Raw genomic sequence first — 20,764 nt, forward strand, 5'->3', positions numbered from 1 at the left:
ATGGGAAAATCAAAGGAATTCAGCCAAGACCTCAGAAACAAAATGGTAGACCTCCACAAGTCTGGTCCATCCTTGGGAGCAATTTCCAAACGCCTGAAGATACCACATTCATCTGTACAAACAATAGTACGCAAGTATAAACACCATGTGACCATGCAGCCATCATACCGCTCAGGAAGGAGATGCGTTCTGTCTCCTAGAGAGGAAAAAAAGTGCAAATAAATCCCAGAACAACAGCAAAGGACCTTGTGAAGATGCTGGAGGAAACAGGTACAAAAATATCTATATCCACAGTAAAACGAGTCCTATATCGACATAACCTGAAAGGCCGCTCAGCAATGAAGAAGCCACTGCTCCAAAACCGCCATAAAAAGACAGACTAGGGTTTGCAACTACACATGGGGACAAAGATCGTACATTTTAGAGAAAAGTCCTCTGGTCTGATGAAACAAAAATAGAACTGTTTGGCCATAATGACCATCGTTATCTTTGAAGGAAAAAATGGGAGGCTTGCAAGCCAAAGAATACCATCCCAACCGTGAAGCACGGGGGTGGCAGCATCATGATGTGGGGGTGCTTTGCTGCAGGAGGGACTGGTGCGCTTCACAAAATAAATGGCATCATGAGAAAGTAAAATTATGTGGATGTACTGAAGCAACATCTCAAGACATCAGTCAGGAAGTTAAAGCTGGGTGGTTGAAACTAATCACTAATCTTATCTAACATGACTGGGTGGTTGAAAGCTAATCACTAATCTTATCTAACATGACTGGGTGGTTGTAGCTCATCACTAATCTTATCTAACATTACTGGGTGGTTGAAGCTAATCACTAATCATATCTAACATGACTGGGTGGTTGAAGCTAATCACTAATCTTATCTAACATGACTGGGTGGTTGAAGCTAATCACTAATCTTATCTAACATGACTGGGTGGTTGAAGCTCATCACTAATCTTAACTAACATGACTGGGTGGTTGAAGCTCATCACTAATCTTATCTAACATGACTGGGTGGTTGAAAGCTCATCACTAATCTTATCTAACATGACTGGGTGGTTGAAGCTAATCACTAATCTTATCTAACATGACTGGGTGGTTGAAAGCTCATCACTAATCTTATCTAATATGACTGGGTGGTTGAAGCCAGTCACTCATCTTATCTAACATGACTGGGTGGTTGAAGCCAGTCACTCATCTTATCTAACATGATTGGGTGGTTGAAGCTCATCACTAATCTTATCTAATATGACTGGGTGGTTGAAGCCAGTCACTCATCTTATCTAACATGACTGGGTGGTTGAAGCCAGTCACTCATCTTATCTAACATGATTGGGTGGTTGAAGCTAATTACTAATCTTATCTAACATGACTGGTTGGTTGAAGCTCATCACTAATCTTAACTAACATGACTGGGTGGTTGAAGCTAATCACTGATATTATCTAACATGACTGGGTGGTTGTAGCTCATCACTAATCTTTGGAAGCTAAATGACTGGGTGGTTGAAGCTAATCACTAATCTTATCTAACATGACTGGGTGGTTGAAGCTCATCACTAATCTTATCTAACATGACTGGGTGGTTGAAGCTAGTCAATGGAACCCTTGGTTTCACATTTGATCAGTGACACTGTAACTTCAGGAAAGGAGGAAGATAAGATAACTTTTCAAAGTATCCAAAAAGTGCAGTGTTTCTTCTGTCTTCCTAGGGATAAGAATGAGAGAAGAAAAACACTGAGAGAGAGAGAGCAATAGACAAAGAGACATGGAGAGAGGGATAGTATGTAATTGAAGGAGGGTCTAATGGTTTTGTCTTGTTCTCTCAAACTGCCCTGGGCTTCTATGATAGCAGGAAGAAGGAGCCCCAGCTAAGTGTTTCTCAACCCAATTACCCAGCGCCATCCTTTGAAGCCTTATGTTCTTAGTCTACTTCCTCTTTCCTCCTCTTTCCCCTATCATTCTCAGTGAGGCAGGCGGGTTATTAGCCATTGGTGTGCTGCAGTGTGCTGCCCCTGTAGGTGGGGGTTTGGCTGTTACCTGCTCTGGTGCATGGTAGGCTGAGATGCCTAGAGAGTTGCATCAAACATGCTAGCATCAGACTTCCTTAGAGCTAGATCAGACAGATAGAGAGAGAGAGACAGAGAGAGAGAGACAGAGAGAGAGAGACAGAGAGAGAGAGAGAGATAGAGAGAGAGAGAGAGAAGAGAATAGCACAAAGTTGTGGGCAGGACAATGCACACCTGCCCTAAGGGGGTCTACTGTCTCCATGGTAACCCCCATGAGGTCAGAGGTGAAAAGTGATGCATCCTCAGGTTGGCAGGCTCTTCCTGGCTACATGGTTGTTAGCCTGCCCTAATGCTGTTAACGCTCGTGTAAGCAATTCTATCCACAGGAAAGTCATGATGTCCATTTTCAGACATTTTGCTCCCCCACTATTCCTCCCTCCCCATCGCTCCCCATCTTGTTGTCCACTCTTCCTTCATATTTCTAATGTCCTTTATCCCCTGTTCTCCCTCTGCCTCCTATTTTCTCATCCCCTCTCTTCTTCTGCTACTTTCTTTCTTTCTTCCCCTACTCCTCCTCTCCTCCCTGGGCTCTCATCATCCGCCCATCCCATCTCGTGTTTCCATTCAGCTCCTGTGATCAACACTGGGTCAATAATGGAGGTTGTGCTAATGGTCTGATTGAGAAATGCTAATCATTGATGACCTACCTGTGCTCCTCTCCTCTCCTCCCCTCCCCAGACCCCTCCCCAATCCTCTACCCAGTCCTCTCCTCTCCTCCCCTCCCCAGACCCCTCCCCAATCCTCTACCCAGTCATCTCCTCCCCTCCCCAGACGCCTCCACAATCCTCTACCCAGTCCTCTCCTCCCCTCCCCAGACCCCTCCACAATCCTCTACCCAGTCCTCTCCTTCCCTCCCCAGACCCCTCCACAATCCTCTACCCAGTCTTCTCCTCTCCTCTCCTCCCCTCCCCAGACCCCTCCCCAATCCTCTACCCAGCCCTTTCCTTTCCTTTCCTCCCCTCCCCAGACCCCTCCCCAATCCTCTACCCAGTCCTTTCCTTTCCTCCCCTCTCCAGACCCCTCCCCAATCCTCTACCCAGTCCTTTCCTCCCCTCCCCAGACCCCTTCCCCAGTCCTCTACCCAGTCATCTACCCAGTCCTCTACTCAGTCATCTACCCAGTCCTCTACCCAGTCCTCTCCTCTCACGGAAACACAGAGAGCTTTTGACCCATCAAGGGTAGCTCTCTTTCATCCTCCTCTTTCACTGCTCTCAATCTCTGCCCCCTCTGATTTCACGTCAGCCAGGGGAGAGTAAGAGAGAGTAATGACTTCTTAGCCAATGGCCATAAAACACATGACAGGGCTGGACAAAGATGAAATGAATTAGGAGGAGTTGTGGTTTTGTGGTTGGTTGTTTAGACCGTTGTTCTTTTCATGGCCGTTCACTGGACATGAGCATCTTTTCTTGGAGGGCATTGTGTGTGTGTGTGTGTGTGTGTGTGTGTGTGTGTGCGTGTGTGTGTGTGTGTGTGTGTGTGTGTGTGTGTGTGTGTGTGTGTGTGTGTGTGTGTGTGTGTGTGTGTGTGTGTGTGTGTGTGTGTGTGTGTGTGTGTGTGTGTGTGTGTGTGTGTGTGTGTGTGTGTGTGTGACCGGCCCAGTATGGTAGCAAATGGCTGTGTTATGCTGGGCTCTGAGATGAAACATGTGTATCTGACAGGACAAGTGGCTCCTTTGTGTCTCCTGACATATCTCCACTGGACAGGGAGGCAGAGGGAAGGAGTGTGTGTGTGTGTGTGTGTGTGTGTGTGTGTGTGAGAGAGAGAAAGTGTGTCTGCATTACATATGAACTACCATGGTTTAATAGATACTAACTATTTCAAATCTTAGCTTCACTTATTCAAACAAATATTCATACAAATACAGTATTTTATACTCCAGCTGTTCATTGGGTATTTTTAAAACATGAAATGGTCAGAGCAAGGACTATTGAGGCTAGTAAGAATACTGTGATTGTTTGATTACAATCAGAAGAATTGTGGATTGTTTTTTCCCTTGATATCCAATCTGATTATGCCTCTGACCCTGAGGGTTGAGAGAGAGAGAGAGAGAGAGAGAGCAATAGATGGAAAGAAAAGAGAGGGAGGACAGAGAGAGAAGGAAGAGAGTTTTTTTTTTTTTTTAAATCCTCTGTCCTGTTTTCTTCTTGCTACCCTATTGCTTATGAAAGTGTAATTCACTCTAAAAATAGCAGCCCCATCATCAGGAACCTTTGCCTCAGAGCTCGGGGCTCGGGCGGAGGGTGGGAGCATTTAGAGCGGAGGACATTGAGGGTAAGTGAGGGTGAGAGGGTCTCGAGTGAGCATATATGGACAGATGTTGTCTTGTGACTGCATGTGTGGTTATCTGTAACTAGTGAACTTTAAATCCGTATGAGGCCCTCTCACAGCAAGCAATAGGCTCTCACCCCTGTGTGTTCCAGACTGTCTTTTTATACGCCTGGTTAAGAAATGCTCCTACGCTAAGTCTAGCCGAGAGAGGTACGGGGGGCAAATTTGGGGGAGGAAGAGGGATAAAAGACTTCTGTTTCTGCTTAGTTTGTGATATGAGCACCTAGCTCAATCAAAGCCTGCCTAAAGAGCACCTCTGCGTGCATATCATGGTCTATGATCATCCTGTGTCACTTTAGTTGGACTTAGAACATACACTTTATGACACTGTCAATAAGCATTATGACCATCATAACCATGTAAGCCAGATAGGCCTGTCACCTACATGCCCATATGTCAGTCATCAGTCACAAAGAGGGTGTCTTGTCCTGCTCCTGAAATCTGCTCCTGTAGTCATCCCAGTCATAATCAACAGACCAATAGGGTAGGTTCATCTCTGACATCAATGTGTGTGCAGTTACAATGATAATTTAACATGGTCAATATATATTTTTTATATAAATAATGTGAACATACTGTTGACAACCACCTTGTGTGGTAGGTTATGTGGGTTTTGACACTCTAATGTAGGTGTCATAACCAGCCATAGATAATGCAATATATGTCACAACAGGTCAAAACATATGTGTCATGACAGTGTTATGACCATATTATAGCCGATTATGACAAGTTATTTAAGTCAGCTGTTATGAAATATTATGGCATGGTTATGACTGTGGCATAACGTTTTATGATGCTGGGTGTCAAGTGTTGCCGGTAAAATATATAAAACAACGGAAAATCTAGTTTTAGACTCCACTGGGCCTTTAGAACTGCGATACGTTCTCTACGCCACCTGGCAAATTGTATAGAATTGCAGGAAATGAATGTTAAAACAAAAAAACGTTCTCTCCACTGTCAAGAAGGGGGCCACTAAAAGGCTTGAGCCGGCCACTGCTATTAGCTTAGCATTAGCATTGTTGAGGTCAAAACATTGGTAGGATGCCGTGTCCCACTCTTTATCTACAGCCGTGTATTTGAGAACAATAGGTAGTCAGGTTGGTAGCGATTGGGCCGTTTCAGTAGAGTGCAGCAGTTGAGGAGTTTTAATAGAATGTGTAATGGAATTCAGTGATAATGCACGTTTTCTCCTTCACCCTGATTATCACAAAATTGCGCCCTCATTCCATTGTTCAACATCCCAATCACTGCTTGAGATTTAAGTAGAGACAAGTCAATGAATGTTAAGTATCACCATTTTGTTAGACGCACTAATGAAATTGGCCAACACTTTAGCTCTGACAGAATCTGTTCAAGCGCTATACACACAAGGAGAGACAGAGAGGTAAAACAATCAGCTGAATAATGACTATGTGTGGTGTAGCGCCGTAGTGGCTTTGCCTTGTATAGTACAGCTCCCTCAGCAGAGTCCAACACCAGAAGACAGACAATGGAGGGGGTTGAAGGGCAAGGGTAGATAAAACAGAGATGGGAGAAAGAAGGTAAAGGTGAATATGAATGGAGAAGAGATGGTGGTGAGGTGATGGTGTAGATGGAGGGTTTCAGATATACTCAGGGGGGTTGAGCCAAGAGGTTCTATGGAGGACATGTTTGTTTTCCTCCACATTGCTCCCTCCCGTCTGTCCCAGAGGCCCTGAAGTGGTTGGGCCAGAGTGTGTCTGTGTGACACCAGACAGGAAGATAAAGTACCAGGAATGTGTCTGAACCAACAAGCAATGCTACTGCTGGAAAGCTGAGCTGTGTGTGTGTGTGTGTGTGTGTGTGTGTGTGTGTGTGTGTGTGTGTGTGTGTGTGTGTGTGTGCGTGGTGAGTGCATGAAGGGAAGTCAAACAGGCGGTATCAATCTCGTCATCATAAACACACGTGGCCTCTGTTTCCTGGCTAAACTCAACATAGAAACAAAATCACTGGCTTCTCCTTCACTGTTGATAGTTGGTATGGAGCCATTAGTCTCCCAGACACGGAACGCACAAACAGGGCAATAGGATTGTAATGGATTGCTGTCAATAAGAGGTCAGGAGCAAAGATTTACATCAGGCCTGGTGTTGGTATAGGCTTGTTTCTCTATTGATTTAATAAAGTGGGATGTGTCTTAATAGATTTGTAGTGATTGGGACCATTTCAGCAGGGCTCTGGTTGACTGTTGCTTTAGCCCAGTGCTAATAAATGTGATTCATGTTCTAATCCACTTCATCAAGCCCTTGATATGCAATAAATGTGCAGTGTGACAATGTTTATAACTCCCTCTCCCTCCAGATGCTGGAGCCCAAGGTGGATACCCCTCCATGTGAGTTGGGAGGAGGACGAGGCCTACCCCTGCCAGGGTCTGAAGAGGACCACCTCTACCCCTACCCCTCCAGCCCCTCAGAGCCCCTGACCCTGGGCAACCCGTACCCCTCTGAGCTTCTCACCCCCCTGGAGGAGGTTTGCACCCCACTGGGCGACAGCGAGGAGCACAAGGTGCCACCCACCCCACCGCCCTCCACCGAGTGGGAGGACAGCAAGAGCATGGAGGGCACTGAGCCTGAGATCTGGCGGGAAAGAGAGGAGGAGGTGGAGGAGGGGGAGGGGGAGGAGGAGAGGAAGGGTGAGGAGGAAGCAGAGATAGAGGAGGGAGGGGAAAGAGAGAGGGAGGAGGAGGAGGAGGGAGGAGATGTGAAACCCCCGGCGACAGATGACGAAGCCCCGTCAGACCCCCCCGACACCAACGCCCACCCCTCCTCTTCATCCTCCTTCGTCATCCCCGAGCTCCGCCTAGACCGCTCCTTCAGCACCGATGCCCTCTCCTCGCCCAACACCGACGAAGAGTATGACGAGGACGATGATGAAGATGACGATGATGATGAGGAAGATGACAGCGATGATACCTACCTAGAGCGCAGCGACAGTAAGCGTCGTAGCATGGTGGAGGGCTCTGCCTGCGAGAAGCACGGCGGCAGGTTGAGTGTCCAGAACTCCCTGCGGCGCCGCACGCACAGTGAGGGCAGTCTGCTACAGGACCCACGCGCCACTGGCTTCACCTCAGACAATGCCATCAACTGCCTGGACCCGACACACGCCCACAAGGGGGGCTGGACGCTGCCCTCGCCTAAGACCCTGAAGAAGGAGCTGACCAAGAACGGAGGCTCCATGCACCAGCTCTGCATGCTCTTCTCTGGCAGGAAGGTCAGTACAGAACCATGCTCAGACACACACATACACACACACACACACACAGTGTGCGCACACACAAACAGACACACACACACACATATACAAATACATTCATGCACAGATGCGCACACAAACACACACTAAATCACATAGGTTAATGCCATATACACACTAGTACCAAGAAACTATGCCATATTTGGTCTACAGCTGTTGTATTCGGCCGATGTGACAAATACAATTTGATTTGATGTTTTAAAGGCCTGTGTCAATATAAGACTGATCATACAGGAAAAATCAGGCATTCACTGTAAATATTTTAAATATTATTTTTGTATGATCTGTGATACCATGAATAGGTCGTTTCTCATCATAAGATAGTTTCAGTGGGAAAGACAACGGGTCTACATTTTAGAGATTGGCCGCCATCGAGTGGTGAACGTGAGAACTTAGAATGTCATTACAGTTGAGTTTGCAGTATTCAACATTACCCACTAGAGGGCAAGCGGTGTCTGGTTCTCTTTTTCAAATTTTTCCATTGAGCAGGAGCAAAACCTCACCTCAACTTATACTCACCAATGAAAAACAACCTGTATTATTATTATATACACACACCTTCCCATCAGGATTAAATAAAACATGTTATGAGAGTGTGTGTGTGTGTGTGTGTGTGTGTGTGTGTGTGTGTGTGTGTGTGTGTGTGTGTGTGTGTGTGTGTGTGTGTGTGTGTGTGTGTGTGTGATTGAGTGTGTTTGAGTGGGACAAAGAGCAGGAGAAAGGGCTAAGAGAGGCAGTAGGTATGGTTGGTGTACTGAATTAGCCTAGGTCGAAACAGCTATGTTGGCCAATAGTGTGACTGTTAGCTGTTGGTAGGTGGTAACTAAGCATCTGAGAGCACAGCAGAGGCCATTCTACTGGCCAATGTACAGTCACTTGATAATAAGATGGATGACCTCCGATCGCGGATTTGCTACCAACGGGTCTCTCGGAACTGCAATATTCTTTACTTTTCAGAAACATGGCTCTTGGACAAGATATCCCCCACGGCTATCCAACTCGATGGATTCTCTATTCACCGGGCCGACAGGACAGTGGAGTCGGAAAATCAAGGGGGGGTGTGCTGATTCCAGTGTGGTGGACGTGTCGACCCACTGTTCACCCGTCTTGGAATACCTGATGGTCAAATGCTGACCCTTCTATCTCCCGAGGGAGTTTTCAGCTGTTATCGTGACTGCTGTATACATTCCACCCCAGTACAATAAAAAAGAACAATCTGGTGCTTAACGAACTGTACAAGGCTATAAACAAGCAGAAAAACTACACCCAGAGGCTGCCTTTCTGGTTGCCAGAGACTAGGAGCGATAAAGTCCTAGACCACTGCTATTCTACCCACAAGCAAGCATACAAGGCATGCCCTCATCCGCCATTTGGCAAATCAGATCGTGACTCTGTACTCTTGCTTCCTGTTTACAAGCAGAAGCAGAAACAGGAAGTAGCCGCAATTCGCTCCGCATTCCGCCCCAACAGATCCATAGATGACGCATTCTCAATTGCTCTGCACACTGCCCTCACCCACCTAGGTAACCATTATACCATTATACCCTCCAAGCTCGTCACTAAGCTTAGGACTCTTAGGATCCTGGACTTCCTGACGGGCCGACCCCAGACGGTGAGGGTAGGCAATATCACCTGTGCCACGGCTGAACCTTAACACAGGGGTCCCACAGGGGTGTGCTTAGTCTCCTTCTGTGCTCCCTGTTCACCCACGACGCACGCCTTCAACACCATTATTAAGTTAGCTGACGACACGACAGTGGTAGGCCTGATCACCGGTGATGATGAGTCAGCCTACAGGGAGGATGTCAGTGACCTGGCGGTGTAGTACCAGAGAGAGAGCGATAGAGAGAACGAGAGAGAGAGAGAGCGAAAGCGAGAGATAGAGAGAGAGATAGAGAGAGAGAGCTCTAGTTGTTGGTCTGACATGGAGCCTTAAATGGCGTTTCGTTCTCTGTATGGAGTTAGGAATGCAGCTAGCAGGCTGAGCCTATTGGTCTTGGCAGATTCTGGGAGTAATTTTACTACCTATTGGCGTCATGGACCGAGCTCTACAGCTCTGTGTTTCCATTATTTAAAAGGTCTGTCAGTCCCTCACACTAAATCACATGGTATCTCTAAATTAGGTGAGATCTAGATTGTGTGTGTGTGTGTGTGTGTGTGTGTGTGTCTATCTGTGTGTAAGCAGAATGTAAACTATCATGTGCTGCAAAAAGAGGAGAGTAGGGTAAAGTTGGTTCAATAGCTTGACCAATTGGAGGGATTTACAAATTGTGCTTTGGTTGGAGCTGTTAAAGACATGAACATGTGGATTATAGAAAAAGAAGAATACACAACATTTGGTTGTAGATCAGCAGTTTTTCTCTTGTTATGTCTGTCACTGACAGTCATACTCAATTAGCCATGTTAGCTAACAAATTTTAAATTGGTAAATTAGTTTAGCCAGCTGTCTAAATCATGGCCCAACACCGACCGGGCATGCAGGGCACATGCCCAAAGGCCCTGACCTCAAATCACTCTCACTCAGATATCACTAACATGGCATTGAATTGCAGGAAACGTTCTATAAAACAGCAAAAATGTTCTCTTTGCCCCATGGAAAAATGATCAGAACTGCCTGAAATGTGGTATAAAATTGGAAAATGTTCTCTCTATCCCATGGAGCGATATACCAGATACAGGAATACCTACTGTAGCAATACAAAACATTTCACACATGATCCAAAAAGTAAAAAGAAAGAAATTAAGAGATGTCAGAACGAGCAATGTCAAAGTCAGGAATATAAATATATATGTATATAGTGGTGTATATAGACAGTATGGACGGTATGTTAATAGAAAAGGTGTATTTAGGATGAGCCATTACTAGAATGCAGTATATACATATTTAACTAGGCAAGTCAGTTAAGAACAAATTCTTATTTACAATGAAGGCCTACACCGGCAAAACCCAGACGGGACTCCCAATCACGGCTGGTTGTGATACAGCCTGGATTCGAACCGGGGTGTCTGTAGTGACTCCTCAAGCACTGAGATGCAGTGTCTTAGACCACTTGGGATACACTTTATACGTTAATACTGTATCCCATCAGATACAGTGGCTTGCGAAAGTATTCACCCCCTTGGCATTTTTCCTATTTTGTTGCCTTACAACCTGGATTTAAAATAGATTTTTGGGCGTTTGTATCATTTGATTTACACAACAAAATATTTTTCATTGTGAAACAGACAAGAAATAAGACAAAAAAACTGAAAACTTGAGCTTGCATAACTATTCACCCCCCCAAAAGTCAATACTTTGTAGAGGCACCTTTTTCAGCAATTACAGCTGCAAGTCTCTTGTGGTATGTCTCTATAAGCTTGGTACATCTGGCCCATTCTTCAAGGCAAAACTGCTCCAGCTCCTTCAAGTTGGATGGGTTCCGCTGGTGTACTGCAATCTTTAAGTCATACCACAGATTCTCAATTGGATTGAGGTCTGGGCTTTGACTAGGCCATTCCAAGACATTTAAATGTTTTCCCTTAAATGGCTTGTGTGTTGCTTTAGCAGTATGTTTAGGGCCATTGTCCTGCTGTAAGGTGAAGCTCTGTCCTAGTCTCAAATATTTTAAAGACTGAAACAGGTTTCCCTCAATAATTTCCCAGTATTTAGTTCCATCCATCATTCCTTCAATTCTGACCAGTTTCCCAGTCCCTGCCGATGAAAAACACCCCCATGCTTCATTGTGGGGATGGTATTCTCGGGGTGATGAGAGGTGTTGGGTTTGCGCCAGACATAGCGTTTTCCTTGAAGGCCAAAGTACATTCTTCCATACGTTTGGTGAGTCTCCCACATGCCTTTTGGCAAACACCAAGCATGTTTGCTTATTCTTCTCTTTAAGCAATGGCTTTTTTCTGGCCACTCTTCTGTAAAGCCCAGCTCTGTGGAGTGTATAGCTAAAAATGGTCCTATGGACAGATACTCCAATCTCCACTGTGTAGCTTTTCAGCTCCTTCAGGGTTATCTTTGGTCTCTTTGTTGCCTCTCTGATTAATGCCTTGTCTGGTCCGTGAGTTTTGGTGGGCGGACCTCTCTTGGCAGGTTCGTTGTTATGCCATATTCTTTCCATTTTTTAATAATGGATTTAATGGTGCTCCGTGGGATGTTCAAAGTTTCGGATATTTTTTTATAACCCAACTCTGATCTGTACTTCTCCACAACTTTGTCCCTGACCTGTTTGGAGAGCTCCTTGGTTTTCATGGTGCCGCTTGCTTGGTGGTGCCCCTTGCTTAGGGGTGTTGTAGACTCTGGGGCCTTTCAGAATAGGTGTACATGATCTCAGTAATCAGTGACAGATCATGTGACACTTAGATTGCACACATGTGAACTTTATACATATGCACACACTCCTTTTGTGTTTTTTTAGAAGGTTAAACAATTTGAACTATTTTGTGTATGTGCATTACTGCATTCTGTTGTCTGTTACACAAAATAGAGTGCAGTAGGACACAGGGTATGAATGGACCCTACAGTATTACCACATAGTCCATCTGAGTTAAAAACTCTTCTCTTCTTGTGCTACAACAAAATACCTAGTTCACTTGTGCTGTCAGCCCTGGTGTACACCATAGGGATTTATACACTGCAGTATCCAACATAGCCCCGAGCCTTGTTTCTGTGTATATACGATGTAGACAAATTATGGTAGCCTTAAAAGTGCTGGAGTGTGTAGTTAGTCAGCATAAAGATGCCAAGTGGCATGGATGGAAACATACTTGAACCTTCGGAGAGATGTGTCAGTGGTTTACATCAGGAGGAGTTAACTATTTACGGGCAGGGCTTGACATAGTTGTGAAACACAAATTCCACTTTGTAGATATTCTACATAACTCGTGTGGATACATTTTTCTTAGATGAAGAAGATATTGATTGTTATTTTGTAGATTTGTCCGTCAGCGCCACCTCCTATTGGACAGTGGGAGAAAGGCATTGTGGGTTATTTATACATAGCTCCCCCATGGATCAATGGCAAGCTCTCCAAGGCTGTCAGAGACACCTCGTCACTTATTGTCACTCTGGGTTACCAAACATCACTGTAGATGAGAAGGATAGACCCAGTCGGTATTAGATAGATAGGTTTCTTCATTGGCTCACAGCAAGACCTGACCTTTTTCAAATGCAATTTTAAAAAGTTCTCATTGTTTTAGTCAATTACAAAGCTAAATTTAAAGTACAACATGTCTAAACACTACTTTTCAACATTGCCTGCTCCTTTGTTCTCACTACTAAAAACGTAATATTGTCAGGCTTCCCTCAGGCCCATTTTCATGACGGTGCTAGCAGCCACATGAGTGAGTGCTAGCGGAACATTAAGCCAGCCAAGACCAACAACACAAACAAACATATACAGTGAGTGACGTTACTAACGGACTATGCTAAACAAGTTAAATGTCTTACCTGTGACACACACATAGCTACACACAGCCTACTTGGACACCGGGTCCCCACATTTCCCACTCTCCCACGCTGAATAACCTGAAGCCACAGGGCTCTTCTCACAGGCTTTATTTCCCTATGTGGGAGCATTGATTTTTGACCTGGTTACATGTACTTTGAAGAACACAGAGGCTTTTCGGCATGTTTTGTTATTTCTGTGTAAAAAAAAATTGAAGTCAAAGTAGACTCTTTTACACTTGGGGTCAATGGGAAAGAATGTTTGTTTTCCCCAAATTGTAGGCGTGGTCGAGGGGAATTCCTTATTATTCCATGAGTATCGACTCGCACTATGGAGAAAGACAAGGGAAAATGTTGGTGTGTGTATGTTGGCATCTCTTGTCCACTCTTCTATTTGCGTCTCTTCTCTCCTCTATCTCTATCTCTTTCCTCTTAGCTCTGGGGTGTTTATAGAGTCCTTTAATAGTTCTGATTTACATGTTATTGTCCTCTTTTCTTTCTTTCCGCTCTGCTGTTTTTCCCTGTGTTAGAAGCCTTTAGTGCCCCTTCATAAGGACAGGGAGAGAGAGAAAGAGCAAGAGAGTTAGAGTGGCACACACCAAGAGTGTGCTGGAGCCAATCTCAATGTGATGACTAAATCACAATGGCTTATTTTTTCGTTGGTCACACTTGTGCCTGAACTCCTTGTCAACTTCTCCTCCACACAGATACATCACACTCATATACCTGTCTGACTGAGGTGCAGGTTATTGTCATTGGGTTACACTTGAAATTAGTGTTTAGAAAAGTGCATAGAGAGCATTCCAGGTGACATAGGTGCCGAGGTAACCTGAGTTTACAAGGTCAAGCCATTAAGTTGATGGGAGTTGGATCTGTGTTTGAAAGGGCTGCATAAACACATGCAATCGTAACAGGCTAGGGAAACAGAATTTTATTGTGTTTACTGAGGGAGCTTACGTTTTTATGCAGCACCACACACAAGAATGCACTGACACATAAATATATACAAACATGCTGGTATGTACTCACACCCACACCCACACCCACACCCACACACAGACACAGATACACACACACACATACAAACAAACACACACACACACACACACACACACACACACACACAAACACACAAACACGCACAGAAACACATACCTGCCCATCAGGATTAAATAAAACATGTTATGAGAGTGGTTGTGTGTGCGTGTGCGTGTGTGCGTGTGTGTGTGTGTGTGTGTGTGTGTGTGTGTGTATGCACTGATGTGTGAGTGTTCTTTAGAGACAGTGGGGGACAGACACCTCACACTGAGTGATGGATGGTGAGATGAAAGATGGTCTGGTGGTATGTTGAACTCATCCATCCTCCCTCTATCTTCCACCATTATGTATTGGTTCAACAACTGCAACATCCTTCTGGGTTTTTGTGAGAAGCAGTATTATTATAAGCATGTTCTGGCAGGACAAGACTGTCTTCAGTTAGTTTGGCCTGGTCATGTGGGGACCACAATGACCAGCCACCAGAGATGCACTGTACTTCTCTCTTCCTCAGTCCAGACAAAAGATATAGAGGGTTTTAAAGGAGGGAGAGAGGGAGAGGGAGAGAGAGGGATATAGCGAGAGAGGGAGGAATGTTGCAAGCCACAGTCACAGTACAAAACAGAACGGAACATGTTTGCTCCTATTCTATAATGTAATTTCAATCACGGTTAAGCTGTTCGCTGTTCTATCCAATAGGAACCGGATGGAGAAAATAGAGAAGAGTTGATCACTAACATCAAACCCTATGAAGTCTTCAAAGTCATGACCTGAAAGTGCCTTGACATCATATACAGGTCATGACTTTTGGTTCATGACCTGAAGACTGAAGACTGAATGAAGACTTCATGTTTTGCTTGGCTGAAAAGCAATTGAAGTAGAAGACAATTTCATTGAAAGTTCTGGCCTTGAGAAAGATAAAAATGTGAATTTCAGAGTCAAGGCCAGGGAGCTTTCCAGGGAGGTTATAACTCTGTAATCGCTGTGTAGTTTTCCTCTCTGTCAAGTCAGCAGCCATTTCTTCCTCTGCAAGTTCGAACCAAATAACTTCAATTACTTTCTTACAACATCTGAGGATTATGTCAAACTGGGCAGTGTTTGTTTCTAATGTAGTTCCTCAGCTACTAGCTAGAGGGCATAGTGGGTGAAGGGCACAGCCTTGCTGTTAAAAGGCCTGCTATTCTGACCCTTAACAACAGTCCCAAAAGACAGTTAACCAGACAAATCACTGCATGGCAAACACAGTGCTAAATATTAACCATTCTATCTTTAGGGAACGACAACTGAATCAAGATGTAGATAAGAATTGTGCATAGAGTAGTGTTGTTGTAGTGAAGTCCAACACTGACAGAGAACAACTGTTGCATTGACATTGTCTCATTCTGTTAGCTTAGCTAGCTCCAAAACACATGTAAAGACACTGTGTGGTCTACAGTATTGGTGTTTACTTTGGTCTCAGAGAACACAGTTACGGTTAAAGCATTTGGCACAGGGTTCTACTAAGAGTGTACCACTCCAAACAGCGAGGATGCTGGGTAAACATATGGCGGTGTTCTGGTTGGCTGGGACCATCCGAGGGGACAAAGGGTCATCAGGGGGTCAGTCTCATGTGGGACACTGGAGCTGGAGTCATCTAGTAAAACACTAAATGGGTAACATGTAAATATTTGTGGAGTGGAGTAAACTGTGAGTGTGTACAGGACATTCAACCCACGCCAAGGCCCCCCTCTCCATTCAAAAATGCCTGACTGGAGCGCATGTAGGTTTTAAATATGGTGTTTGATATATGGTATTTCACAGTTTATCCAAGCTTGTCTTGACTGGAGTTTATATAGTAATTGAAATACATGTTTTATTGACATTACATACACAATACATGATGTAGGCCTATAGCAGGGGAGTTTCTCAATGGGTTTTGTGAGGTTTGTAAGTAATCATCTCCAGTAAGGTTCCCATCTCTTCTTCCCTTTTACGACCAGTACAAATGGGTTTAGAACGTATATGAACTCACCAACCTTTTATCCAAACATGATGCTCATGATACATGAGCCATTCTTTGTTTATTTCCAACATCATCAGCAGGGAGGTTTTGGGAAGAGGATGAACGGGAGGGTATGACTGTAAGTAAGTAAGTGTGTGTGTGTGTTTGTGTGTGATTGTGTGTGATTGTGTGTGATTGTGTGTGTGTGTGTGTGTGTGTGTGTGATTGTGTGTGTGTGTGTGTGTGTGTGTGTGTGTGAAGAGGCATTAACGTGGCAAGGATAGATCTTCATGATACATATCCTGTGTCTTACTTTGTCATAGAATAAACTAAGGCACTGGCATAGTTACATAGTGTTGTCTGTTTTGAGTAATAGTCTCCCGTATTAGTTTCTCTCTCTCTCTAACTTTTTCTGTTCCGCCAGCCACTTAGAAAGGCCTGCTGGGACTGGAGCTGATTGAAGTGAGGAGGGGGGTTGGGGGGAATTCAGCTTTTGGGGAGAGAGGCAGGTGTAATGACAAGGATGGAGCATGCATCAAGGTAAAGAGACATTAATGAGGAAGTTGGCCTTCTGTTTTTATGGCTGTTACCATGATTACACCTTTGATACAGCGCAAACATTCTAAAAGTCAATCGCAGTGCGATGGTGTTTATCTGCGTTGGTTTGAAGCGCAGCCTAAGAACTATGGGCAAAAGTAGTTGATGACATAGATCAGGGGTAGGCAGCCCTTTTCCTGGAGTGCCACAGGTACAGCAATATTTTGTTCTAACTAGACACCACACCAGAGCAACTGTGCTAAATTATCAGTTCAGTGATTGCCTAAATTCAACACACCTGGTCTTCCAGATCAGTTCAATCTTAAACATGAAGTGCCTGCGTCCCTCCAGGACCAGGGTTGCCTACCCCTGACATAGGGAATAGAGAACCCTTCTGTACTCGCCCACAGTGACAATGGCCCATTCCTGATTGGTCTAGACACTCCATTCCAAAGAGTTATGTGGCCTGCTAACACAGGTCATTGTTTCCTGCCTCACCCCATTCGGATAAGTGTCAGATAGAGCTAATGCAGTAAAAATGTACTAAGTGGGTTTAGTAGGGATGAGTTGTGGCCTGTGACACATTTTCTCTTCACACCCTGCTACATTATTCTGCGAGGTTAGCGCATGATGCTAGGCTATACATACAACTGAAAGAATGCTTGTGTGGTGCGCTACGTGGCGTGAATGCCAACCCAGATAGAGATAGATATAATGGGTAACGCATGATCCAAATACCCTTCAGTGTACTGGGGTAAATATACTGTGAGACTCGAGGAGGGACCCATTTAGAGCAGGGAGAATGCTAGCTAAGTATGTGCATTCCTCCAAGGGGATGCTGCTAGACAGGCAGGAAAAGGGGAAGACATTGTGGCTCTGGAGATAGACAGTCACACTGACATGAGGGGGAAAGAGCAGGCTATCTGGGCGACTGCGATAGAGGGTCTTCTGAGAAGAGCCATCAGAATGAGGTTTTCATGGGCTTATGAAGGAGTGTCAGAATGTTTTGACATGGACGCCTTTCTTTGTGACTGACTGTTTGTCAAAACAAATAGAATGGTCATGCAACTTAAAGAGATGTGCCTGCCTGCTTTATAGATTTCCTGCCATTCCTAGAGATAATACAGGCCATAGTTAAACTGGAGGACTCTGTGTGCTTCTGTTTGTGTAACTATGTTTTTACGTGTCATTTCATTTAAAAATGGTAGACATTGTCCCTGCACCCTGACAATGAGTCTTCATTGTTTTCTATTCTTCACTATAAAGGTACCAAATATTATTGTTTTGCGTGTGTGCGTGCCTGCGTGTGTGTGCGCGCGTGTGCGAGAGAGAGATGAGGAATGACAGCTCCAGCCAGTACAGTGTTGGCCTCCACCCAGCCAGTTCTCTAATCTAATCGGAGACTCCCTTTGTTGAACAGCTCAATGTCAAACAAACTATTCAACCTCTTAAGGAAACATTTATTCACAGTCATAATTATTAGTATTAACATTTACATTGACAAGTTCTGTAATTTGGAAATGTGATCCGAGATCTGCCATTGCCAAGTACACTACATTACCAAAGGTATGTGGTGGACACCTGCTCGTCGAACATCTCATTCTAAAATCTTGGGCATTAACATGGAGTTGGTCCCCCTTTGCTGCTATAACAGCCTCCACTCTTCTGGAAAGGTTTTCCACTAGATGTTGGAACATTGCTGCAGGGACTTGCTTCCATTCAGCCATAAGAGCATTAGTGAGGTCGAACACTGATTTTGGGCGATTAGGCCTGGCTCACAGTCGGCGTTCCAATTCATCCCAAAGGTGTTCGATGGGGTTGAGGGCAGGGCTTTGTGCAGGTCAGTCAAGTTCTTCCACACCGATCTTGACAAAACATTTCTGTATGGACCTCGCTTTGTGCAAGGGGAATTATCATGCTGAAATAGCAGAGGGCCTTCCCCAAACTGTTGCCACAAAGTTGGAAGCACAGAATCATTTAGAATGTCATTGTATGCTGTAGAGTTAAGATTTCCCTTCACTGGAAGTAAGAGGGCTGGCAGTGGAAATACAGTTCCAGACCATTATTCCTCCTCCACCAAACGTTACAGTTGGCACTATGCATTGGGGCAAGTAGCGTTCTCCTGGCATCCTCCAAACACAGATTAGTCCATCGGACTGCCAGATGGTGAAGCGTGATTCATCACTACAGAAAATGCATTTCCACTGCTCCAGAGTCCAATGGCGGCGAGTTTTACATTTCTCCGGCTGACGCTTGGCATTGCGCATGGTGATCTTGTGTGATCTAGGCTTGTGTGTGGCTGCTCGTCTATGGAAACCCATTTCATGACGCTCCCGACAAACAGTTGTTGTGCTGACTTTGCTTCCAGGGGCAGTTCGGAAGTGTTGCAACAAAGGACAGACAATTTACGTATTTCAGCACTCGGCGGACCCGTTCTGTGAGCTTGTGTGGCCTATCACTTCTGAGCCGTTGTTGCTCCTAGATGTTTCCACTTCACAATAACAGCGCTTAAAGTTGAACAGGGCAGCTCTAGCAGTGCAGACATTTGACCAACTGACTTGTTGGGAAGGTAACATCCTATGACGGTGCCATGTTGAAAGTCATTGACCTCTTCAGTAAGCCCATTATACTGCCAACGTTTTCCTATGGGGATTGCATGGCTGTGTGCTCTACTTATGGCTGTGTGCTCTATACACCAGTCAGCAAAGGGTGTGGCTGAAATAGCCGAATCAACTAATTTGAAGGGGTGCCCACATACTTTGTGTATATATAGTGTGTTAATGAAAGATCGGTGCTTATGCACAAAATACTTTCAGTATGTTGATTACCCTCCCTAAACCCACAAAGAGCATGTAGTAGCACAGTGGCAAGAGAAAACTCTAGCTGGAAGCAAGAAACATTTAGAGGAATCCTCCTCTAGCTGACCAAGTTCAGAGTATAGGATATGCACTGACTATACAAAACATTTCTTATTCCATGAGACTGACCAGGTGAATCCAGGTGAAAGCTATGATTCCTAGACTGACCAGGTGAATCCAGGTGAAAGCTATGATTCCTAGACTGACCAGGTGAATCCAGGTGAAAGCTATGATTCCTAGACTGACCAGGTGAATCCAGGTGAAAGCTATGATTCCTAGACTGACCAGGTGAATCCAGGTGAAAGCTATGATTCCTAGACTGACCAGGTGAATCCAGGTGAAAGCTATGATTCCTAGACTGACCAGGTGAATCCAGGTGAAAGCTATGATTCCTAGACTGACCAGGTGAATCCAGGTGAAAGCTATGATTCCTAGACTGACCAGGTGAATCCAGGTGAAAGCTATGATTCCTAGACTGACCAGGTGAATCCAGGTGAAAGCTATGATTCCTAGACTGACCAGGTGAATCGAGGTGAAAGCTATGATTCCTAGACTGACCAGGTGAATCGAGGTGAAAGCTATGATTCCTAGACTGACCAGGTGAATCCAGGTGAAAGCTATGATTCCTAGACTGACCAGGTGAATCCAGGTGAAAGCTATGATTCCTAGACTGACCAGGTGAATCCAGGTGAAAGCTATGATTCCTAGACTGACCAGGTGAATCCAGGTGAAAGCTATGATTCCTAGACTGACCAGGTGAATCCAGGTGAAAGCTATGATTCCTAGACTGACCAGGTGAATCCAGGTGAAAGCTATGATTCCTAGACTGACCAGGTGAATCCAGGTGAAAGCTATGATTCCTAGACTGACCAGGTGAATCCAGGTGAAAGCTATGATTCCTAGACTGACCAGGTGAATCCAGGTGAAAGCTATGATTCCTAGACTGACCAGGTGAATCCAGGTGAAAGCTATGATTCCTAGACTGACCAGGTGAATCGAGGTGAAAGCTATGATTCCTAGACTGACCAGGTGAATCGAGGTGAAAGCTATGATTCCTAGACTGACCAGGTGAATCCAGGTGAAAGCTATGATTCCTAGACTGACCAGGTGAATCCAGGTGAAAGCTATGATTCCTAGACTGACCAGGTGAATCCAGGTGAAAGCTATGATTCCTAGACTGACCAGGTGAATCCAGGTGAAAGCTATGATTCCTAGACTGACCAGGTGAATCCAGGTGAAAGCTATGATTCCTAGACTGACCA

The 20,764-nt window shown here is 44.9% G+C and overlaps 1 protein-coding gene across 3 annotated transcripts in view; it reads left to right on the forward strand.

The window, feature by feature from the left end:
* LOC139408641 (regulator of G-protein signaling 3-like) overlaps positions 1-20,764 on the forward strand; it is a 206,015-nt gene that overhangs the window by 138,172 nt on the left and 47,079 nt on the right. For all 3 annotated transcript variants that reach the window (XM_071152789.1, XM_071152791.1, XM_071152790.1), the window contains one exon: positions 6,710-7,618. In XM_071152789.1, the coding sequence (XP_071008890.1) occupies positions 6,710-7,618 (909 nt within the window). The remainder of the gene's footprint in view (positions 1-6,709; positions 7,619-20,764) is intronic.

Source organism: Oncorhynchus clarkii, chromosome 5 (assembly GCF_045791955.1).
Source record: "Oncorhynchus clarkii lewisi isolate Uvic-CL-2024 chromosome 5, UVic_Ocla_1.0, whole genome shotgun sequence".
NCBI lineage: Eukaryota > Metazoa > Chordata > Actinopteri > Salmoniformes > Salmonidae > Oncorhynchus > Oncorhynchus clarkii.